The 20,144-nt window shown below is 42.6% G+C and overlaps 1 protein-coding gene across 3 annotated transcripts in view; it reads right to left on the minus strand.

Moving 5' to 3' along the window:
- Positions 1-20,144, minus strand: part of GYG1 (glycogenin 1) — a 37,525-nt gene that overhangs the window by 17,153 nt on the left and 228 nt on the right. For all 3 annotated transcript variants that reach the window (XM_007471310.1, XM_007471311.1, XM_007471309.1), the window contains exons 2-5: positions 17,680-17,815; positions 15,648-15,822; positions 15,187-15,349; positions 196-322 (exon numbers count right to left, since the gene is read on the minus strand). In XM_007471310.1, the coding sequence (XP_007471372.1) occupies positions 196-322; positions 15,187-15,349; positions 15,648-15,822; positions 17,680-17,815 (601 nt within the window). The remainder of the gene's footprint in view (positions 1-195; positions 323-15,186; positions 15,350-15,647; positions 15,823-17,679; positions 17,816-20,144) is intronic.

A 20,144-nucleotide genomic window follows, 5' to 3' on the forward strand; every position in this document is an offset into this window, starting at 1 on the left:
TCTGGGTTACTCCAAACAAAAAGTGATGAATAACATCAAGGCCTCCCATTACAGCCAAGTTTCTTACAAGAGAAAAGACTTCCCCCAAAGCCTTCACCTGTTATTGCCCAAAGAATGATGAGGCACCCCAAAAATCTTAAACTCCACCCCCCTTCCCTCAACACACCCCAAGACAGTTAAACCCTTTGCACTTACGCTTTAAATGCTGGGAGGTAGGAGTATATAGAAACGCTGCTTAGGTTATAAATAAATGGCAGGTGTTTTCTGATATCTGCTGTTGCCCAGCTGCCAAAAAACGTGTTCAGTAAACCCTGGTCCCCACCTGGAAGAAAAAAATGCATTACAGTCACATACTTCAAGGACGGGTCAACAATTTTATAGGAATATATAACTGGACCTTTATAAACAGGTACTAATTCCTTCTTTTTTTTTTTTTTTTTTTGGCCACGCCGCACGGCTTGTGGGATTTTAGTTCCCTGACCAGGGACTGAACTGGGCCCTCAGCAGTGAGAACATGGACTCCTAACCACTGGACTGCCAGAGAATTCCCACTAATTCTATTTTTAAAATAATAAATTCCATGTTAGACCTCCTAAGGATATTTTAGCGGGTGGCCAGTTCCCTAAGTTAATTCATTAACTGAACAAATATTGGTTGAGCGGCTACTATGTGCCAGACACTGCACCAGGCACCGGACAGTCAACCGTGAAGAGCGACACGGTCATCATGTCTATGACGGTCTGGGTGGAGTGGGGGTGGGAGGCACTGCTATCAGCGAATCAAGAGTCAACAACACCGTCGCACACGGGGATGAGGGCAGAGAAGGAAAGTACCGGCTGCTATGAGGCACGTGCAAGTGGCCTGAGGCCAGGTCTGATGGGCCGGGAAGGCTTCCACAAGGAAGCTGTATTTAGGCCGAGATCTGAGGGGGACACAGGAGGGCTTGACAAATGCAGGTGGAGAGAAGGAGGGCAGACGGTGCTCCAGGCAGAACACACAGCACCACAGACCTGAGGTGGGCAGGACACGCAGCTACAGGAGGAAGACCTGGAAGGCGGCCTGGGTAAGTGGCCTGCAGAGCGGGGCAGGGTCGCCTGGTACCAGGCGAGTCTCTGAGAGGCAGGCACTGACTAGACCACACTGGGCCTGGATTTTAGACTTCATCCCCAGTTAAAGATTTTAGACTTTATGTTAAGAGCAATGGGACAGAAAAAGAAGTCAAAAGCAAAAGAGGGCCAACTGGGATAACTCAGTTTGGGATAAACTCTGGAACTGTTTCTGGAGCCCCCCAGTGTCGATGGAAGGCTGACGGACGGCAGGCCACGTCACCCCGGCACACCCTCCTGCTGCCGACCACGCCTCCGGGCAGGTGGAGGTCAGTCCTCACTGGGCCAGGGTCAGGGTCGGCCACTAGCACACTGCACAGTGCTTGCTCAGACCTGGGGGAAAGTGAGGGCCACGGCCATTCATTCAAAAGAATTAAAAACAATAAAAACCGAAACAGCTAAGTATCTGACCTAAATCATAAATATACAAGTAACCAAACAGTCACTAAGCCATCTGAAAACACATTCCCCCACGTAGCCCACATGCTTCCCGTCTTAGGCTTACGAGATTTCAGGAAATACGCACAGAACCAGTCTCCCATGCAGCGGAACTACAACTCGGGATTGCGGGTTGTGTGCATGTGTGTGTACATGTGTGTAGGGGGGCGGGTGACAGGCAAGGAGAACCCTGCTCTTTCAGAGCATGAGGCTGGTATACTGTAGTTACTTCCCTCCTTGGTCTGCTCTGCCCTGAGACCTAGTTTCCTTTCTAAACATACAGTAGGTCCAACTGGCTGTCATTATTATTTGGTTTTTCTTGGTTTTGAAAGAGACTTTAAAAATCTGGAGAGGTATTTAGTGTTTGGAACTAAGCAGTAAGATTGGGGCATTAGGTTTAAAGTCCAAATGTACCTTATCTATCCTCTGTGTAGCCCATCCTTTCCAAATACCCTCGATCAACTCTATGGATCAAAGGCATTCACTGAACAAATGTCCATGGGGTGACCCTTCTGTATAAGGAGGCTCTGACAGGTCCACATTCCTCAAGGGACAAATAGCTCAACAGAGGATCAAGGTTTCACCCTTGAAAATTCTGAAGGACAATAAGGATGGCATCAGGATATGCCGTACTTGTTTAGCTACATAGAAGATTTTAGCTACACACACAAATTAACGTATTTTGAGACATAAAATTTTAAGCCAAAACACGATACCACTCATCAGAGGCTTACTTTGGATTCTAAGAAGTCCCCCAGATGTGGGCACAGACACTGATGGCTGAGGTACAGAAGCCTAAAGTCTTACTATAATAATTTCCTTTTACACATAAACATCAAAATAATGGTTGAGGAACTGTTCATAGCAGCTTTATATGTAATATTGCAAAATTGGAAAGAGCCGAAGCATCCTTCCACAGGTTTATGAGTGTGACACCTCCATACAACTGAATATTACTCAGCAATAAAGAGGAACAGATTATTGATACTGCAGCAACTTACATGGATCTCAAGAGAATTATGCTGAGTGAAAAACTCCCTTCCTGCAAGGTTACATACTGTTATGATTCCATTTGTACAACATCCTTCACATGTCCATATTATGAAGACAGAGAACAGATCTGTGGTTGAGGAAGAGTGGAGGCCACGGCTACAGAAGGGCAGCAAGAGGGACCCCTGTGATGGAACAGTTCTGTACCTTGATGGTGGTGGTGGTCACACCAATCTACACATGTGAAAAAATTGCATGGAAAACATATACACACACGCAGACACCAATGAATACATTTAAAACTGATGAAGTCTGAATACGATTGGTGGGCTGTATCAATTCCTGTTGCAGAATTACAGTTATACAAGATGTTACCACTGGGGGAAACTGGGTGAAGGGTATATGGGGGTCTCTCTATACTGTTTTTTTACAACTGCATGTAAATCTACAGTTCTCTCAAAATAAAAAGTTTCTTTAAAAGTCTGAAGATTAATGTAGCTAAAATGCAAAATACCATCAAGAACTGTTAGTCATTAGATTCTAGATTCCACAAGGACAGAGATTATGCCTCTTTTTGCTTATCACTGTAATTCTAGCAGATAGCAGAATGCCTTACAAATGGGTAAGTTATTTGTAGAATGAATGCAAGAACCATGAAGATGTTTGTTAACAGCAGAAAAGTTGAAAACTTTAATATTCCACCACAGAGGAATGGTTAGTACACTGTGATACTCATCACTCACTGAATATTGTTCAGCCATTAAAACCAGTGGTTTTAAAGACCATCAGTCCACTGCATAATACACAGATATACAATGACATATAACATGATTATTACTAAGAACATAAACATTCCTACTAGAAGAAAATAAACAACAGTAATTGTGTGAGGGGATTGGTGTTAACAGATGTTCCCTCCCCCTGACTTTTCCTTAATACTGTTACGTTATTTTTGTAATTCTAAAATATTAATAATACAATTGGGGCAGGAATGAGAATTGTGCCAAGACTGTTTCTTTCCAAACATTTGCACTTATTTATTTTCATTATGAAATATATTATCAAAGGAAAACTGTAAGTGTAGGTTATAAAGCATACTAATAATAACATTAAATATCTCCAATATCCAACTGAAAAACTCAAACATTACCAATACTGTTTAAATTCTCTGTGCAGGCTCCCTAATCCCATCTCAGAGGCCCCCACCCCAGAAGTAACTACTTATCATGAATTTTGTTTGTAATTATCTTGATTTCCTTTATCACATGTATGTATCTCCAGACAATATATGTATTTCCACTTGTTTTTGAACTTTGTAAAACTGGGCATCATACTATGTATTTTTTCTACTACTTGTTTTTTCCTACCACATTTAAAGACCTTTTGAAAATTAAGCATTTCCACTTAAAATGACCACCGACCTCATGTAATGCAGTGAAGGAATCTAATTCCATGATGTTGGAACAGTAGTTGTAAAGCAGAACTTCCCAGTCTGACAGGGTGAGCCTGAGAAACAGGAGTCAGAGCTGTTGATCCCTCAGGGCCCCTGGCTGGCCAGCCACAAAAAGCTGTTCCCTTTCACCCTCAGGTACCCTACAAATACCATCAGTCCCTCAGCCGTGTGCCACGGCAGGGCTGAGTGGCACTGGTAGGATAGGAAACAAGCAAGAAGTGGAAGAGGCAGGACAGGAGACGTGTGAATCAACGGTACACGTTCCAATGGCAAATCCTTCAACACTCAACAAGGACCCTGCCTCTGCAGGGCACAGAACATACAGACCATGAAACTTCCATGGCCACTGACCTCATCATTATGTGACTATGAAGGGTCACCATTTAGCCAAAAATTGTGGATTAAAAATAGAATTAAACACCACCTAGAAGTCTGTGGCTTCTTAAATAATGTTTAAATTCAGCATTCTAACCATCTTTTTCCAAATACACAAGTCTACATCTCAAAGTCAGGCACAACGACGTTTTCATTTCACTAAAAAAATCTGTGTGGTGTTATCAATATCCTCTCTTTAAAAGTCCCTAAATTAGAGCACAATTTAAAGCAGAATGCAAATCTAAGCACATCTGTGCTACAAAACATACAAGGATGTCATGAAGGCTGCTGCGTTTTCACTACAAAAACCCCAGGACTTTTGCCCAGTACATTCTAGTCAGGCTTCCAGAGGCAACTTTATTTATTTTGACAGGTTAAGACACTTTTAATCTCAATCATCTCAGAAACAACAAGCAAGATAGCAGACATGCCAGCAGCTGTGATCCAGCAGGCGAGGGTGTGGCAACACAGGTGAGAGACAGAAAGGAAATGGAACAAGAGACACATGGCACCTGTTTTGCAACCAAAAGCTAATATCAGATTCCATATCTTCCTTCCCCCAGGCTGGCCAAGTGCCAGTAATAACCTTACAACCACCCGGTATTTTCCAGGTCTTTTGACCAGAGTCATGAACTTGGTAAACATGGACATACCACAGTATTTATCAGAAACGGTGGCCATTATTTTATGAGACAGAAATGGAGTTGAGTGCTGTTTTTTAAATTTGTGCACTTGTTCAATGCTTATGTAGTCTGTGTGCTTTTCCAGTTTGTTGGCAGCTGGCTTGCCTACTGTGGATAGCAGGGAGGGTGGGTCAACTTTGGTTTAAACATGAACCCTAGTTTCTCAGCCCCAAGGAAATGGTCCCCTCAAAACAAAGTTTAGGATCCAGAAGCAGGGGAATCACCTGGGAGCCTGACAGAAATGCAGAATGGTAAGCCCCATCCCAGACCTACAGAATCGGAATCCACATTTGAATCCCCAGGTGATTTGTTTGCATATTAAACTCTGAGTAGCACTGGTGTAGAGTCTATTTTAGAGAATGACTCCTTTTTTATTTTATTATATCAGGGAATATAACTCTCAGAAATGCCATTTATACAGAAAATGTCTGAGGATATAGAAATTAGGTGTAGGCATTATAGGATGATGAATAAGACAGGTTCCAGCTCTCAAATGGTTCTCAACCTAATCAGGGGGTAGAGGAGCATAAACCAAGCAAAAGTAATTTAAAGCAAAATGTGCTTAATACTATAATAGAGGTATAGACCAGCGCTGAAATGAAAATGTGACTCACACCTTAACACTGACTTCCTGTAATATGCTTGGCAAGTATCATAACTCCGGCCTCTAGACAGCATGCCAAGTCTACTAAGTTACAGTTCGTGAATGGTCCAGCGCTTGGGGATATTTCCATGAGGTTTACTAAGGATCATCGGATTAAGCCCAGGTGCCTCACGGAAATCCAGGTACTTGGAGCTCTGGTCTCAGCATCACTGCATCTCACTGGCCTCAATCCATTTAAGCCAAGAACAACTGATTTATTTTACCATTTCATGTTACAGCTTTTGTTTCTCACCTTTAAAAAAATATATTTTAATAATCAAGCTATTAAATAATAATATAGATGCAAGGGAACACTTATTTGTGGTTTAAATTTCACTTTCTCAGTTTAAGGCAGGTCCTCCTAGTCTAGAGTCTCTTAGCACTCTGAATTTTTCAGAATCACGATTACATAATTAATTGTATGGTCTCATAAAATATATACAAGCTTTACAAAGGCAGGGATACAATCTGTATTATTTACCAGTCTATTCCTAGCCCTTAAACTTAGTATCTTCTCCAGATTAGGAGCTCAAATGATTTTTTTAAATACTACAGGAATGGATTATAGAAATAAAGACAAGAGTAATCATTTCTAAGAATACTTCCAGCCCACAAAACAATATGAGACTATCAACTGTGCTGCTGATTTAAAAAGACAAAGTAACTCAGAGACAGAGAGAACAAACTAACGGTTGCCACTGGGGAGAGGGAAAGGGAGGGTGTCAAGACAGGGGTAGGGGATTAAGAGGTACAAACTACTATGTATTAAATAAGCTACAAGGATATACTGTACAGCACAGGGAATATAGCCAATATTTTATGATAACTGTAAGTGGGGTATAACCTTTAAAAATTGTGAATCACTATGTTGTACACCTGATACATAACCCTGTGAATCAACTATATCTCATTAATAAAATAAAATGCATCCAACAGTTTAACAATTAAAAAAGACAAAATATTTCTAGACATTACAGTTTAGCAGGGAGGAACAGCAGCTGTAGAGATAGAAGACATAAGCTTCCGTGTCTTCATTTCTAAAATGAGGACTTTATCAGCTGCTGTCTCTACTTATTCAGGGGAATGAATTTTAAGTGATTAATCTCTAATAAATCCAGGGTAATAAGAGATTTTCCTGTATCCCGTATCATTCTCTGATACATTTTCATGACTGCTGCAGTGTGGGGTAACTGCGAGAGAAGGGACAAAACGACACTCACATAACCCAGCCACAGCATATAGAAAGACTGTCTGGTCCAGACCTGGCTCTGCCGCCAGCTCAGGGATACTGGGCAAGTGGCTGTCCTAACTGTATCAACACTGGGTGCCCAGTAGTAGCTATACAGCAGGCCTTCAATAGATATCTGTTGAATTAATATATTAATAAGTGGGCTTCCCTGGTGGCGCAGTGGTTGAGAGTCTGCCTGCCGATGCAGGGGACGCGGGTTCGTGCCCCGTTTCGGGAAGATCCCACGTGCCGCGGAGAGGCTGGGCCCGTGAGCCATGGCCGCTGAGCCTGCGCGTCCGGAGCCTGTGCTCCGCAATGGGAGAGGCCACAATAGTGAAAGGCCCGCATACCGCAAAACAAAACAAAACAAAACAAACAAAAAAAAACTTTACTGTACTCTCCTGGTTTATTATATTTCCAAGCACAGGAAAAAAATGTTCAGTTGAAGGGTCTCAGTGACCACTTAGAATTAGAATATGTAACACACAGTTTTAATGACCTCACAGAGGATCTTAGATTCTGCTGAAAGAAAACCATACCTAATATTCTATCACCAATTTACTCTGTCCTATTTTTTTTTGAAAACTCAACTACAGACCAAAATTTCATTACTCCAGAAAAAAAAAGTTTCGAGTATTTAGGTTACACTAATGAATTCCAAGATTTTTAAAAAATGGTTACTTCAAGTTGGAAAATATGAATTCCCCTTTTTTTACTTAGGTTTTAAAAACTAACATATGCAAATGAAATTTAATAGACAGCAATTTTCAAGCACTAAACTCTTCAACTGTACAGGCACCTTTAATTTAGGATACCTTGGAGTCACGGGGCGAAAGGAAATAAATCTCAACTTGCATTCAGATTGATTTCTTCAAATGAAGAATCAAGTGGATCAGATTTGTTGTACATGAGTATGTGGAGACAAGACTGCTGACAAGTACCTACGAAACCTTGACCTCTTGCCTCCTCACTGCTAAATCCTGAAGTTGACCTTATCTTGTCACAGTCTATAAAATGTTAGTGTATATATTTCCCAATAGCTATTGTACAACTTTTCAGGAAACACGTAACTTTGGTTATGAAGTAAGTGCCAAGATAGTTTGCAAATATTAACAGTATAGGAACTTAGACACTTCATTGTGGGAAATTAAATGCCAGCCATAAATTAGGTATGAAGTCACTAGTTTGAAATTCTAACACTCTAGATATTGAGGAAGAAACAAGAGATGTCAAGGTACCTAGCATGATCTGCCATATTAGGATTATTCTCTTGGCCAGAGGCGAGGGTGGGGTGTGATTAGAGGGCTGGTGATTAGAAGCCTGATAAGCCACATTCTTTCACATTAGAAGGGCTGCAGAAGCAGCTGCAAATACTCAGCCATCAGAGGCCCGGTGGCTTGTCAGTGGACACCAGATCCCATCAGTTCTGGTTGCATGTATGCAAGAGATTAAGCAAGACTTGCAAGATATTCAGACTGAGAGACAGTCATCTGCGACAGGTTTTCTTTAGTATCAGTCTAAAAATGCTGGGATTTAAGACCCCTGTTCAGTAAAACTGGGGGTGGGAGACAGTGGGGAGATACTGTGCATATGAGAAAATGTACGGTAAGGTGAAAGGAAACACCTGAAAGTGCTCACCTCCGTGCCTACGGCATGACATCTAAACAAGACAGGGCACTGCATTGAGAGCCTGAAGCAAAGCAAGCAAAGCACCAGAAAAGGATGTAGCTTATAAAGAAATATTTTATTAAGTATACGTCCAACAAGTCTTTATGTCACACAGATATGCATTCAATAGGATAGTAAATCCCTTCAAAGAGGAGCACGCTCCCATGGTACACAGCACGCTTTCTTTGATGAGTAGGTAAAGCTTCTCCGGAACACATCAAGTGAAAAAACATTTCATTTAAGAGCTGCTGCTTTATTTTTCGGTTGAATTTAAACACTATATTGAGAATAACCAAAAGTTCCTATCTGCATAGTTGAATTTTCAACTCCTTCAACTAAGCATTTCTACTAACAGAAAAAATTCCAATCCTTAGCCACGAGCCAGTAAATGGAATACCTTACAGAAGGGCCAGCTGCTAGAAACCTTGCTGCTGAAAAATGAATGTGCTAGCAGGCACAGGCTCTCCCAGTTGTTTCAGATTCTGGCTGAAAGAGCAGAAAGTGCTTTCTAGTTAAGCACTTTTCACATGTTCTTGCTTCTTTTTTTTTTTTTTCCCTTGGCGATACACGGGCCTCTCACTGCTGTGGCCTCTCCCGTTGCGGAGCACAGGCTCCGGACGCGCAGGCCCAGCGGCCACGGCTCATGGGCCCAGCCACTCCGCGGCACGAACCCGCGTCCCCTGCATCGGCAGGCAGACTCCCAAGCACTGCGCCACCAGGGAAGCCCGTTCTTGCTTCTTAACAACGAATTCATCAACTCCTCTGGTACCTCTTGGCTCTAGAACAAGGTACACGATCCAGGTTGGTCTCTACCAGCTAATTAACTCGTTTTATACTCTGAAATTGTAACCTGGGTAATTGATCACGGCACACTACTCTTGGGTATCCAAACTCTTATCGTGCAACAATAAAATCGAATTCTCCTTTAGGCAATTACAATCGTGTGGATCTTAGGCAGCTGGATCTACTTTAGAACGTGACTCACTTACTGGAGCTGAGAATTTACACGGCATTTCTGGCAGGATTACACTGCTTCCTTCACATTTAACGACAGGAGGTGAAGAAAGCCACACCCTGACGCTTCAGCCAGTCGGAAGGTTAAGACTTAAGGTTAGTGGACTTCTGCTAAAAATACTCCTATCTCCCTTCTACGCAAAGGTAACTATTTTCATGTGAGCGGTAGAAATAAGGAATACATGTTTTGAACTAAAATACCAATATAGCTTTCATTCCTTAAACGAAAGGAAAATAGGAGCTAAAAAAAAGCCAGGAAGGTGAAGAAGTTACATGTGGCCGTAACCACAGTGAACACTCAACACATTATTTCTTAAGGTTTTGCTTAAAGTAAGAAGGCGTTTCTTGTTACGGTTCAGATACGCCGGCTCACTGCTTTAGGGCATGTAACGACTTGACATAGAGCAGATTTTCTCACTACTGACATCTTGAGCCAGATAATTCTTTGGTGCAGGGGCTGTCCATGCATTGTAGGATGTTTAGCAGCATCCCTGGCCTCCACTCGCTAGATGCCAGTAGAGCCCTCCCCACTCACTTGTGACCACCAAAAAAGTCTCCAGACATTGCCAAAAGTCCCCTGGGGCAGGTTTAGCACTACTGCTGTAGAGTACAAACTAACCAAACAGTGAAGCAAGATTGAGACTTAAATTTCTTTGCTCTTTTCAATGACATTTCAAATAGCTGCATATCCCAAATCCTCAGAACACGAAACAATTCAATTTCTGTGAACAGCAACAACACAATTTCATGTATAACTAAAAATGTTTTAACTTCCGATCTCTTAATTTCAGCAATCTGACAAACTATTAGATGTACTCTTTTAATTCAAAAAGTTTAGATTTGAAATTCTGATTTTTAACTTTACAACTAGGTAATGGAAATGAATCCTCATATCTGTACCCAGGGCTGAACCTTGGGTCAACTGAGGATGGCTGTTCCTGCTAGTTTTGAAAGATCTACTCACTTCAAATCTCATATCTGCTCTTGGAGAGGGAAGGGAAAGGAAAGAAGCCCCTGGTACCTGGTGTCTGGCTCAGGGCTCTGGCCCACCCCCATGTTCCTCACCTGGGCGGCTGTCACAATGTCAAGTATCTAATAGTGAGTCACTGCTGAGAGGGCATCTCCTTAGTGCAAATCCTTCTTCGTAGATACAACTGGGTCTCTTCTTGATTCAAAAGATTCATCAACATTAATTTTTAAAGAGCTTATTTTGCATGCTAACCACCAGTATTGTCTTGTGTGTGATTTATTGTTGTTAAAAAAAGTGGCTTATTCACAGTGTCAATTTCATTGCTTGTGACTGGTCTGTTCATATTTTCTATTTCTTCCTGGTTCAGACTTGGAAGGTTATACATTTCTAAGAATTTGTCCATTTCTTCCAGGTTGTCCATTTTATTGGCATGGAGTTGCTTGTAGTAGTCTCTTACGACGCTTTGTATTTCTGCAGTGTCCAATGTAATTTCTCCCTTTTCACTTATAATTTTATTGATTTCAGTCCTCTCTTTTTCTTGATGAGTCTGGCTAAAGGTTTATCAATTTTTTTTATCTTCGCAAAGAACAAGCTTTTCGTTTTATTGATCTGTGCTACTGTTTTCTTTGTTTCTATTTTATTTATTTCTGCTCTGATCTTTATGATTTTTTTCCTTCTACTAACTCTGGGTTTTGTTTGATCTTCTTTGTCTAGTTTCTTGAGGTGTAAGGTTAGATGGTTTATTTGAGATTTTACTTTTTTCTTGACGTAGGCTTGTATTGCTATAAACTTCCCTCTTAGAACTGCTTTTGCTGCATCCCATAGGTTTTGGATCATCGTGTTTTCATAGCAATTTGTCTCTAGGTGTTTTCTGATTTCCTCTTTGATTTCTTCAGTGATCTCTTGGTTATTTAGTAACGTATTGCATAATAAGGTATAAGCTTCCAAGACTGAACCAAGAAGAAATACAAAATATGAACAGACCAATCACAAGTAATGAAACTGAAACTGTGATTAAAAATCTTCCAACAAACAGAAGTCCAGGACCAGATGGCTTCACAGGTGAATTCTACCAAACATTTAGAGAAGAGCTAAAACCCATCCTTCTTAAACTCTTCCAAAAAATTGCAGAGAAAGGAACACTCCCAAACTCATTCATATGAGGCCACCATCACCCTGATACCAAAACCAGACAAAGATACTACAAAAAAAGAAAATTACAGACCAATATCACTGATGAATATAGATGCAAAAATCCTCAACAAAATACTAGCAAACAGAATCCAACAACACATTAAAAGGATCATATACCATGAACAAGTGGGATTTATCCCAGGGATGCAAGGATTCTTCAACACATGCAAATCAATCAAAGTGATACACCATATTAACAAACTGAAGAATAAAAACCATATGATCACCTCAATAAGATGCAGAAAAAGCTTTTGACAAAATTCAACACCCATTTATGATAAAAACTCTACAAAAAGTGGGTACAGAGGGAACCTACCTCAACATAATAAAGGCCATATAAGACAAACCCACAGCAAACATCATTCTCAAGGGTGAAAACCTGAAAGCATTTCCTCTAAGATCAGGAACAAGACGAGGATGTCCACTCTCTCCACTATTATTCAACATAGTCTTGGAAGTCCTAGCCATGGCAATCAGAGAAGAAAAAGAAATAAAAGGAATACATCTTGGAAAAGAAGAAGTAAAACTGTCACTGTTTGCAGATGACATGATACTATATATAGAGAATCCTAAAGATGCCACCAGGAAACTACTGGAGCCAATCAATGAATTTGGTAAAGTTGCAGGATACAAAATTAATGCACAGAAATCTCTTGCATTCCTATACACTAACAATGAAAGATCAGAAGGAGAAATTAAGGAAACAATCCCATTCACCACTGCAACAAAAAGAATAAAACACCTAGGAATAAACCTACCTAGGGAGATAAAAGACCTGTATGCAGAAAACTATAAGACACTCATGAAAGAAATCAAAGATGACACAAACAGATGGAGAGATATACCATGTTCTTGGATTGGAAGAATCAATATTGTGAAAATGCCTGTATTACTCAGAGCAATCTACAGATTCAGTGCAATCTCTATCAAATTACCAATGGCATTTTTCACAGAACTAGAACTAAAATTTGTATGGAGACACAAAAGACCCCGAATAGCCAAAGCAGTCTTGAGGGAAAAAAACAGAGATGGAGGAATCAGACTCCCTGACTTCAGAGTATACTACAAAGCTACAGTAATCAAGACAATATGGTACTGGCACAAAACCAGAAATATAGATCAATGGAACAGGATAGAAAGCCCAGAGATAAACCAACACACCTATGGTCAACTAATCTATGACAAAGGAGGCAAGAATATACAACGGAGAAAAGACAGTCTCTTCAATAAGTGGTGCTGGGAAAACTGGACAGCTACATGTAAAAGAATGAAATTAGAACACTCCCTAACACCATACACAAAAATAAACTCAAAATGGATTAGAGACCTAAATGTAAGACCAGACACTATAAAACTGTTAGAGAAAAACATAGGAAGAACGCTCTTTGACACAAATCACAGCAAGATCTTTTTTGATCCACCTCCTAGAGTGACGGAAATAAAAACAAAAAAAAACCAAACGGGACCTAATGAAACTTGAAAGCTTTTGCAAAGCAAAGGAAACTACAATGAAGACAAAAAGACGACCCTCAGAATGGGAGAAAATATTTGCAAATGAATCAACAGACAAAGGATTAATCTTCATAATATATAAACAGCTCATGCAGCTCAATATTAACAAAACAACCCAATCCAAAAATGGCCAGAAGAACTAAATATACATTTCTCCTAAGAAATACAGATGGCCAAGAAGCACAGGAAAAGCTGCTCAACATCACTAATTATTAGAGAAACGCAAATCAAAGCTACAATGAGGTATCACCTCACACCAGTTAGAATGGGCATCATCAGAAAATCTACAAACAACAAATGCTGGAGAGGGTGTGGGAAAAAGGGAACCTTCTTGCACTGCTGGTGGGAATGTAAACTGATACAACCACTATGGAGAACAGTATGGAGGTTCCTTAAAAAACTGAAAATAGGGCTTTCCTGGTGGCACAGTGGTCGAGAGTCCACCTGCCGATGCAGGGGACACGGGTTCGTGCCCCGGTCCGGGAAGATACCACATGCAGCGGAGAGGCTGGGCCCGTGAGCCATGGCGGCTGAGCCTGCGCATCCGGAGCCTGTGCTCCACAATGGGAGAGGTCACAACAGTGAGAGGCCCACGTACCGCAAAAAAAAACAAAAAAAAAAAACAAAAAAACTAAAAATAGAATTACCATTTGACCCCTCAATCTCACTACTGGGCATATACCCAGAGAAAACCATAATTCAAAAAGACACATGCACCCCAATTTTCATTGCAGTACTATTTACAATAGCCAGGTCATGGAAGCAACCTAAATGCCCATCGACAGACGAATGGATAAAGAAGATGTGGTGTATATATACCATGGAATATTACTCTGCCATAAAAAGGAATGAAGTTGGGTCATTTGTAGAGACGTGGATGAATCTAGACTATCATACAGTGTGAAGTAAGTCAGAAAGAGAAAAACAAATATTGTATATTAACGCATATATGTGGAACCTAGAAAAATGGTACAGATGAACTGGTTTGCAGGGCAGAAATAGAGACACAGATGTAGAGAGCAAACATAGACAGCAAGGTGGGAAAGTGGCGGGGTGGTGGTGGTGGTGGGATGAATTGGGAGACTGGGATTGACATGTATACACTGATGTGTATAAAACTGATGACTAATAAGGACCTGCTGTATAAAAAAAATAAATGAAATAAAATTCAAAAATTCAAAGAAAAAGTGGCTTATTATTTATTGTTTTAGAGACTGGCATAAAATAGAAGCATACCTACTAATCAATTTACCCAAAATTCTCCAAAGGATGTGAGGCCCTAAATCACAAATAGTCAGAACCTTTCTATATAAACATACAGCTATAGGTACACTTAGGCATTATGGAAAGTGGATGGTGACTTTGCCAATGTTCTACTCCTTAGCCTTGCAGACCACTCTACCTGATGCACTGCCTTATAGAGAGCGACAATTCGGAGACAAAGATTATTCACACAGTCTTTCTATCTTCTTTTTCAATGCCTCCCGAAAGAATGAGAGCCTAGGTTTATTCCTCAAATTTCCAATGGGGACAATACTGGGTCCTCCTGTTAGCTCTTGTACTTAAGTCTACTCAGGTGTAAAGACAGTTGTTAAACTTTCTGAGTTGTATAATAGTCTTTTGAATTCTTGAATAATTATGGTTCATGTATCATACTCTAATTTAGACACAGGAAGGCCAATGAAAGGCAAGTCTGTAAAACAGCCTATGTACCAATGTACCTACAGGAAAAAGATGCATGTGCACACACACAACACACAACACTATTTCCCAGAACAACACAACTTCAAATGCTCGCCACGTCTCGTGTATCGCTATCTTCCAGACACAAGGAACCATAGCAACTCCCAGAGAAGAGCAGCCCCTAGAAGATACTCACAGCTTGTCAGATATAAAGAAAACAGATACATACCATCAAAACTACCTTGCTCGGAAGCAAGGTGCAACAGCTGATTGTACGTTTCAACTGAAGGCTGATAAACAAAGACTCCAGAATTGAAGCAGTCAGGCCACCCTGGGTCTGGTGCCGCAGACAATTCTTCTCTCTCAAAAAGATCATCGATATTTGCTAGGACCTGATTCAAGGGCAATGGGGCAGGAAGAAAGGAAAGCATTTCAGAACTGTTCTGCTGCGGTATACCCTTCTTAAGTTCTCCTTAAGTTATCCAACACAAAAGATGCAGTCTGTTGCTGGTCTTAACTATTCAGATGACAGCTGTGAGGCAGCCTGGTCCTACGCTCCTTCAACACCTGACACTTTTTACAACAGTGGTTTTATCTGAACTTTACTGTCAAGTCTTGACAGCATTCCTCAAATGCCTAACTGGTCTCAGTTACTATATCCATCTTTCCAGCCATCATAGCCATACTCACCAGAGTATCTGCATCCATGAATACACATTTTGAATACTGTGTAAGTGACCAGCAGTGGAGTTTAGTTAACGTGATGCCCAACTCAGGCCTCTTCATTAAGGTTAGATGAGCAGAATCACCACTGTCCAAGACATCTACCATGATGACTTCATCAAAGATAGTCTCTAAAGTTTTCCTGTCAAAAATAAAATCCAGAAAACAGCTCTCAGCATCTCTTTAGAACAAGTGGCCCATTTAACATAAGACAGCATTCTATTTAGCTTATCAATTACGAGAGAATCTGTTACTTTGGTACATTGCAATCTCTTAAGTATGTCCTAATTTACTTCAGGACAAACTGTGTTAATTTGCATGTGCAGTTAACTTCACTAAAACAGTAAGAACTGCTTACTGTGAGGATGACCCTCTTTTCTTAAAACATTATCACAGAAGTTTTCTATGTTTTATTGTACCACTGAATACCAGGCAAATCGTGAAATAGCTTGTAAAAATGTGACTGATGCTTGGTAATACATCTTTTCAACAGCCTATGCCTTTAACAATAATATTTTATTACAACGGGTTCTTGCCGACCACTGAATACTTTTACAAATGATGCGGAGTTAAGTGCATGTAATATCTGCACTGAAGCCTATAACTAATAATTTTTGCCAAAGCAGTTGACAGAGAACTGCCTGAAGCTGTGTCCTAACAGAGGTTAAATGACTCAATTATTTGGTTTCCATTTTTTTAGCATCGCATACAACCAGCATTTATTACATGCTTTGCACTCCTGGCATGAGAGACTCACTTTAGTTTGTGAGGTACAACATTTCTCCCTGCCCCAAATTAACTAAAGATATATTTTAGAAAGCAAGCCTGAGGTGAGGTTAAGTGGGGTGTACTTTGGTAAGACGCTAAACTCAGCACAAGGAAAAACACATGATAAAGACAAACCATCACCGAAAGTTTATAAAAATATCAAGCATGCAGAACAAAACTGGTAACGTATTATCTTGTCTCCAAAGCTGTACAAACATATGTTCTAGTTCACACAGTAAACTTGATCTCTGAAAGAAATGGTGGCACCATTTACCACAGTAAAGGGGGCTTGCTTTCTAAGACTATATCCAACTTCTTACACGATTCTCACTAAATAGACTATAGATTAGGACATACACAAAGGAGACAGTTTTGGGGGGCATTTTCCTAAATTACCCTTTAGGAATAAGGTTCTTAGCGTGAAAGATATATGTATGTATGTATGTATGTATGTATAATGCCTCTTTTTCAGAGGTCCTTGGCATGGGCTTACAGTTTTTGAAAAAAGTCACAAAAAGAGCATTTCCAGCTTCTAAAAGGGATAGGAGAATGCAAAAATAAACACAATACAGAGCTGTTAGTGTGCCCAGATATTCTTAAGTGAGTTAGTATTAGGATCAAGGTAGTTCATTCAGATACTTCAAAATTTAATTCCAACCAATTAACATGAACTAACCCAATCAAAGAACAGCTTGTGCCCCTCAGGGTGCTCTCCTAGCAGGACCCCTAATTCTGAGAGCCCTCTGGCAAATATTCTAGTCTATTAAATTGTAAATAAAGATCTTTGGGTTACTAATGTCAATGGGGGTGGAGAAAACTGCTACTTTCTTTCAAAGTCCCGGGAGGTTTCCCCCGTTAGAAACAAGAACAAAGTAGTCCCTGCTGCATCTGGGGAAAGGCATGCAAGTGAAGCGTGATGACATGAAGGGAATGGCTGGACTGAGTCACTCACTCGGATTACCCCAAGAGGACTTGCCCAAGGGAGAGCCCTACTCCTGGTTGGAATCGCTAAGGGCAAGGGCCAAAACACCACCTCCCTGAGGGAGCTTGTCTGGAAGATCTCCCAAGAGCCAGGAAGAGGTTTTAGACCCAGGAATCCACTCAGCAACTCTCATCTTTCTCCACCAGCACGCAAACCCTGGAAAGGGTATGGCCTCAATGCCCACCGATGCCAGGAACAGGGGAGAGGGATGTCCGAGCCCCACCAACAGCGGGGCAGCGAGATCCTCACCTCATGGAGTCCGAGACCTGTGGGGTGACGAGCACGGCCAGCCTCCTGGTGGTCCTGTGCTGTTTCAGAGACGAGCCCAGGACCAGGGCTCCTTTGGCGTAGGCATCGTTTGTGGTCAGTGTCACAAAGGCCTGATCTTAATACAAGGAAAACGAACACACATTCATTACACTATCCTACCTAGAAAACACTACCCCAGGACCCTTTTCAATCAATAATTTGGCAAAATCAGCTCCTCTGAGATCAACTTGCTGTATTAATAAAAGAGCAGCCTCTTGTGGGGGGTTACGGTGAAAGAGAGAACCCAGTGTTCGCTATAAGAATGGCTCAGGACCATTCTTTAGCAGGCAATCTTTGGCAACCTTCAAGAGGCTGACGAAGCTGTAAAAATTCAATCCAATTTAGAGTCCAGACATGCCAAATTCTCAGACTAAACAGCAGCTTAACACCCAGAGGGTGAACCTCAGGCAGTTAACAGGCAGTGAAGAAGAGATCAAGAAGTGCATTTTCTGTTTCTCCTACAAGGTACCATAGACAGTATTTTTCAGCCAAGCACAAATCCAGCCAACAACCTCAACTGAGAGCATCTGAAAGCAGAGGCCATATTCTTCATTCTGGTGCTTACATGTTCCACGCCTCAGGCTTTTTCTACTGTTTCCTCAACCTGGAGCAAACACTCCATGGCTATCCAACCACCACTCTAGAGTCACTCTGAGTCTCTCTGAAACATCACCTCCCCCAAGAAGCCTTCCCTCCTTGATGCTTCTATCTAAATTGTGGCCCATCGCTGTTAAACGGATTTAGGGACCACCTCACAAGCTCTAGAAAACCTGCCTCCTTTTCCTTGGAGAAGCAAGCAGTACCCCTACCCTGTATCCTGGGGCACCTCAACAGACTCTCTCACACACACATTCAAAAATCAATCTCCAATAATCATTTAGTTGCCAGGACCAGGGGCAAATGCATAAATTCTCCTTCCTCCTGAACAAGCCCCACCCTCGCAAGGCCACCAGCCCAGCCTTTAGGATTTCTCCAGCCCTTCCCCGGCATGATTCTGGAGCACACTCCCTCTCCAAATGGATTTTAACATTAGCAGGTTGGTGGGCATCCATACATACAGGGTACTTAGGATCAAGCTCTGCCAGGGCTCACTTGGGGCACGGCTGCCCAAGCAGGGAGTTGAGCCATTCTGTCATGAAGTCACTCTGTTTCCATCTTAGGTTTCCTCATTCTCTCTTTGCCCATTTTCCAAAGTGGAGGCTGGGGGCAGTAGACATTCCATTGAGAAGTGAGAGGAAGTTGTAGGTTGTCAAGTGGGCCAGCACACTCCCCAGCTGCAGATCTGAGGGCCATCTTCACAAGTAGTGTTGAACTCTCCTTTAAGTTGTAGAAAGTCTGGTGTGCCCGCCCCCAGGGTCACTGGCTTCCCAGCCAGTCACGCTAGGAAAGCTCAGAACAGGGCCTTCTGTCCCTTGACATACCCATCAACTTGAGCTTGTTCCTTCAACCCATCATAAGATGGCAACATTTCAGTCAGCCTGTCCCAAGGACACTTAATCTGGAGCATAATGAATGATGTTTTAACACAAAAACGGTCCTGATACCAGGGGAGCACGGAGAAAAGTTTAGTAAGTAGGGTTCAAGGCTTTCAGGAAGCTAGGATATGGATGATTTCCCAGATGAAGCGGGAAGCAGGACAAATGCTTAGGAACAGAGGCTAGAACGCCAGACCTAGCAAAGGAACAGGGAAGACCAAGGACAACTGGGTAGGAGGTTCAACCTTCCCAGAGACGGCCAAACCCCGGGTTACATCTGCAACCTTTCCGCAGCTCAATGGCTGTAATAATCCCACTGTTCGCCTCAACAGCACAGCAAGGACCAGTTACCTCGGGGCCTCCGGTCTTCGGGGGGCAGATTCGCCGTGCGGCCCGGACACCTTGCAACAAGTGGGCCGGCGCCCTCCCACCACGCCGGGCCCGCTCCCCGGGGGCGCTCGCCGGGCTCCGGCTTCCCGCAACCCAGCCCCAAAGGCCTAAAAATAGGCTCGGCGTGTCCGCCAGCGCCGGAGCGGGCGGCCGAGGAGCCGGGCCGGGGCCACCGGCGTCCCCGCCTCGCGGCTGCCCCTTCCAGGAGTTCCTGCCCGCGGGCGGTGGGGGACGGCGCCTCGCGACCCCGCCGCGCTCCGGAGCTCGGAACCCGCGCCCCCGGGGAGCCGGCTCCCCACCCCCACGCAGCCGGCCGCAGCTGCTCCGCCTGCCCGCCCGCCCTTCACGGTGCGCGCAGGAGGAAGGGCAAGGAGACGGAAGCAGGAACGGGGGCTTCGGCGGAGGGCCCAGGCGCTGCCTGGCGGATCCCCTCGGCTGCGTCCGGGGGATCCAGACGGCCGCTCGGGACCCCGGGGCGGCGGGGCAGCGGCTGACGCAGGAAGCGACACGCCCGGCTGCGGCCAGCCTGCAACTTTGCTG

This window comes from Lipotes vexillifer, unplaced genomic scaffold (assembly GCF_000442215.2).
Source record: "Lipotes vexillifer unplaced genomic scaffold, Lipotes_vexillifer_v1.1 scaffold618, whole genome shotgun sequence".
Lineage (NCBI taxonomy): Eukaryota > Metazoa > Chordata > Mammalia > Artiodactyla > Lipotidae > Lipotes > Lipotes vexillifer.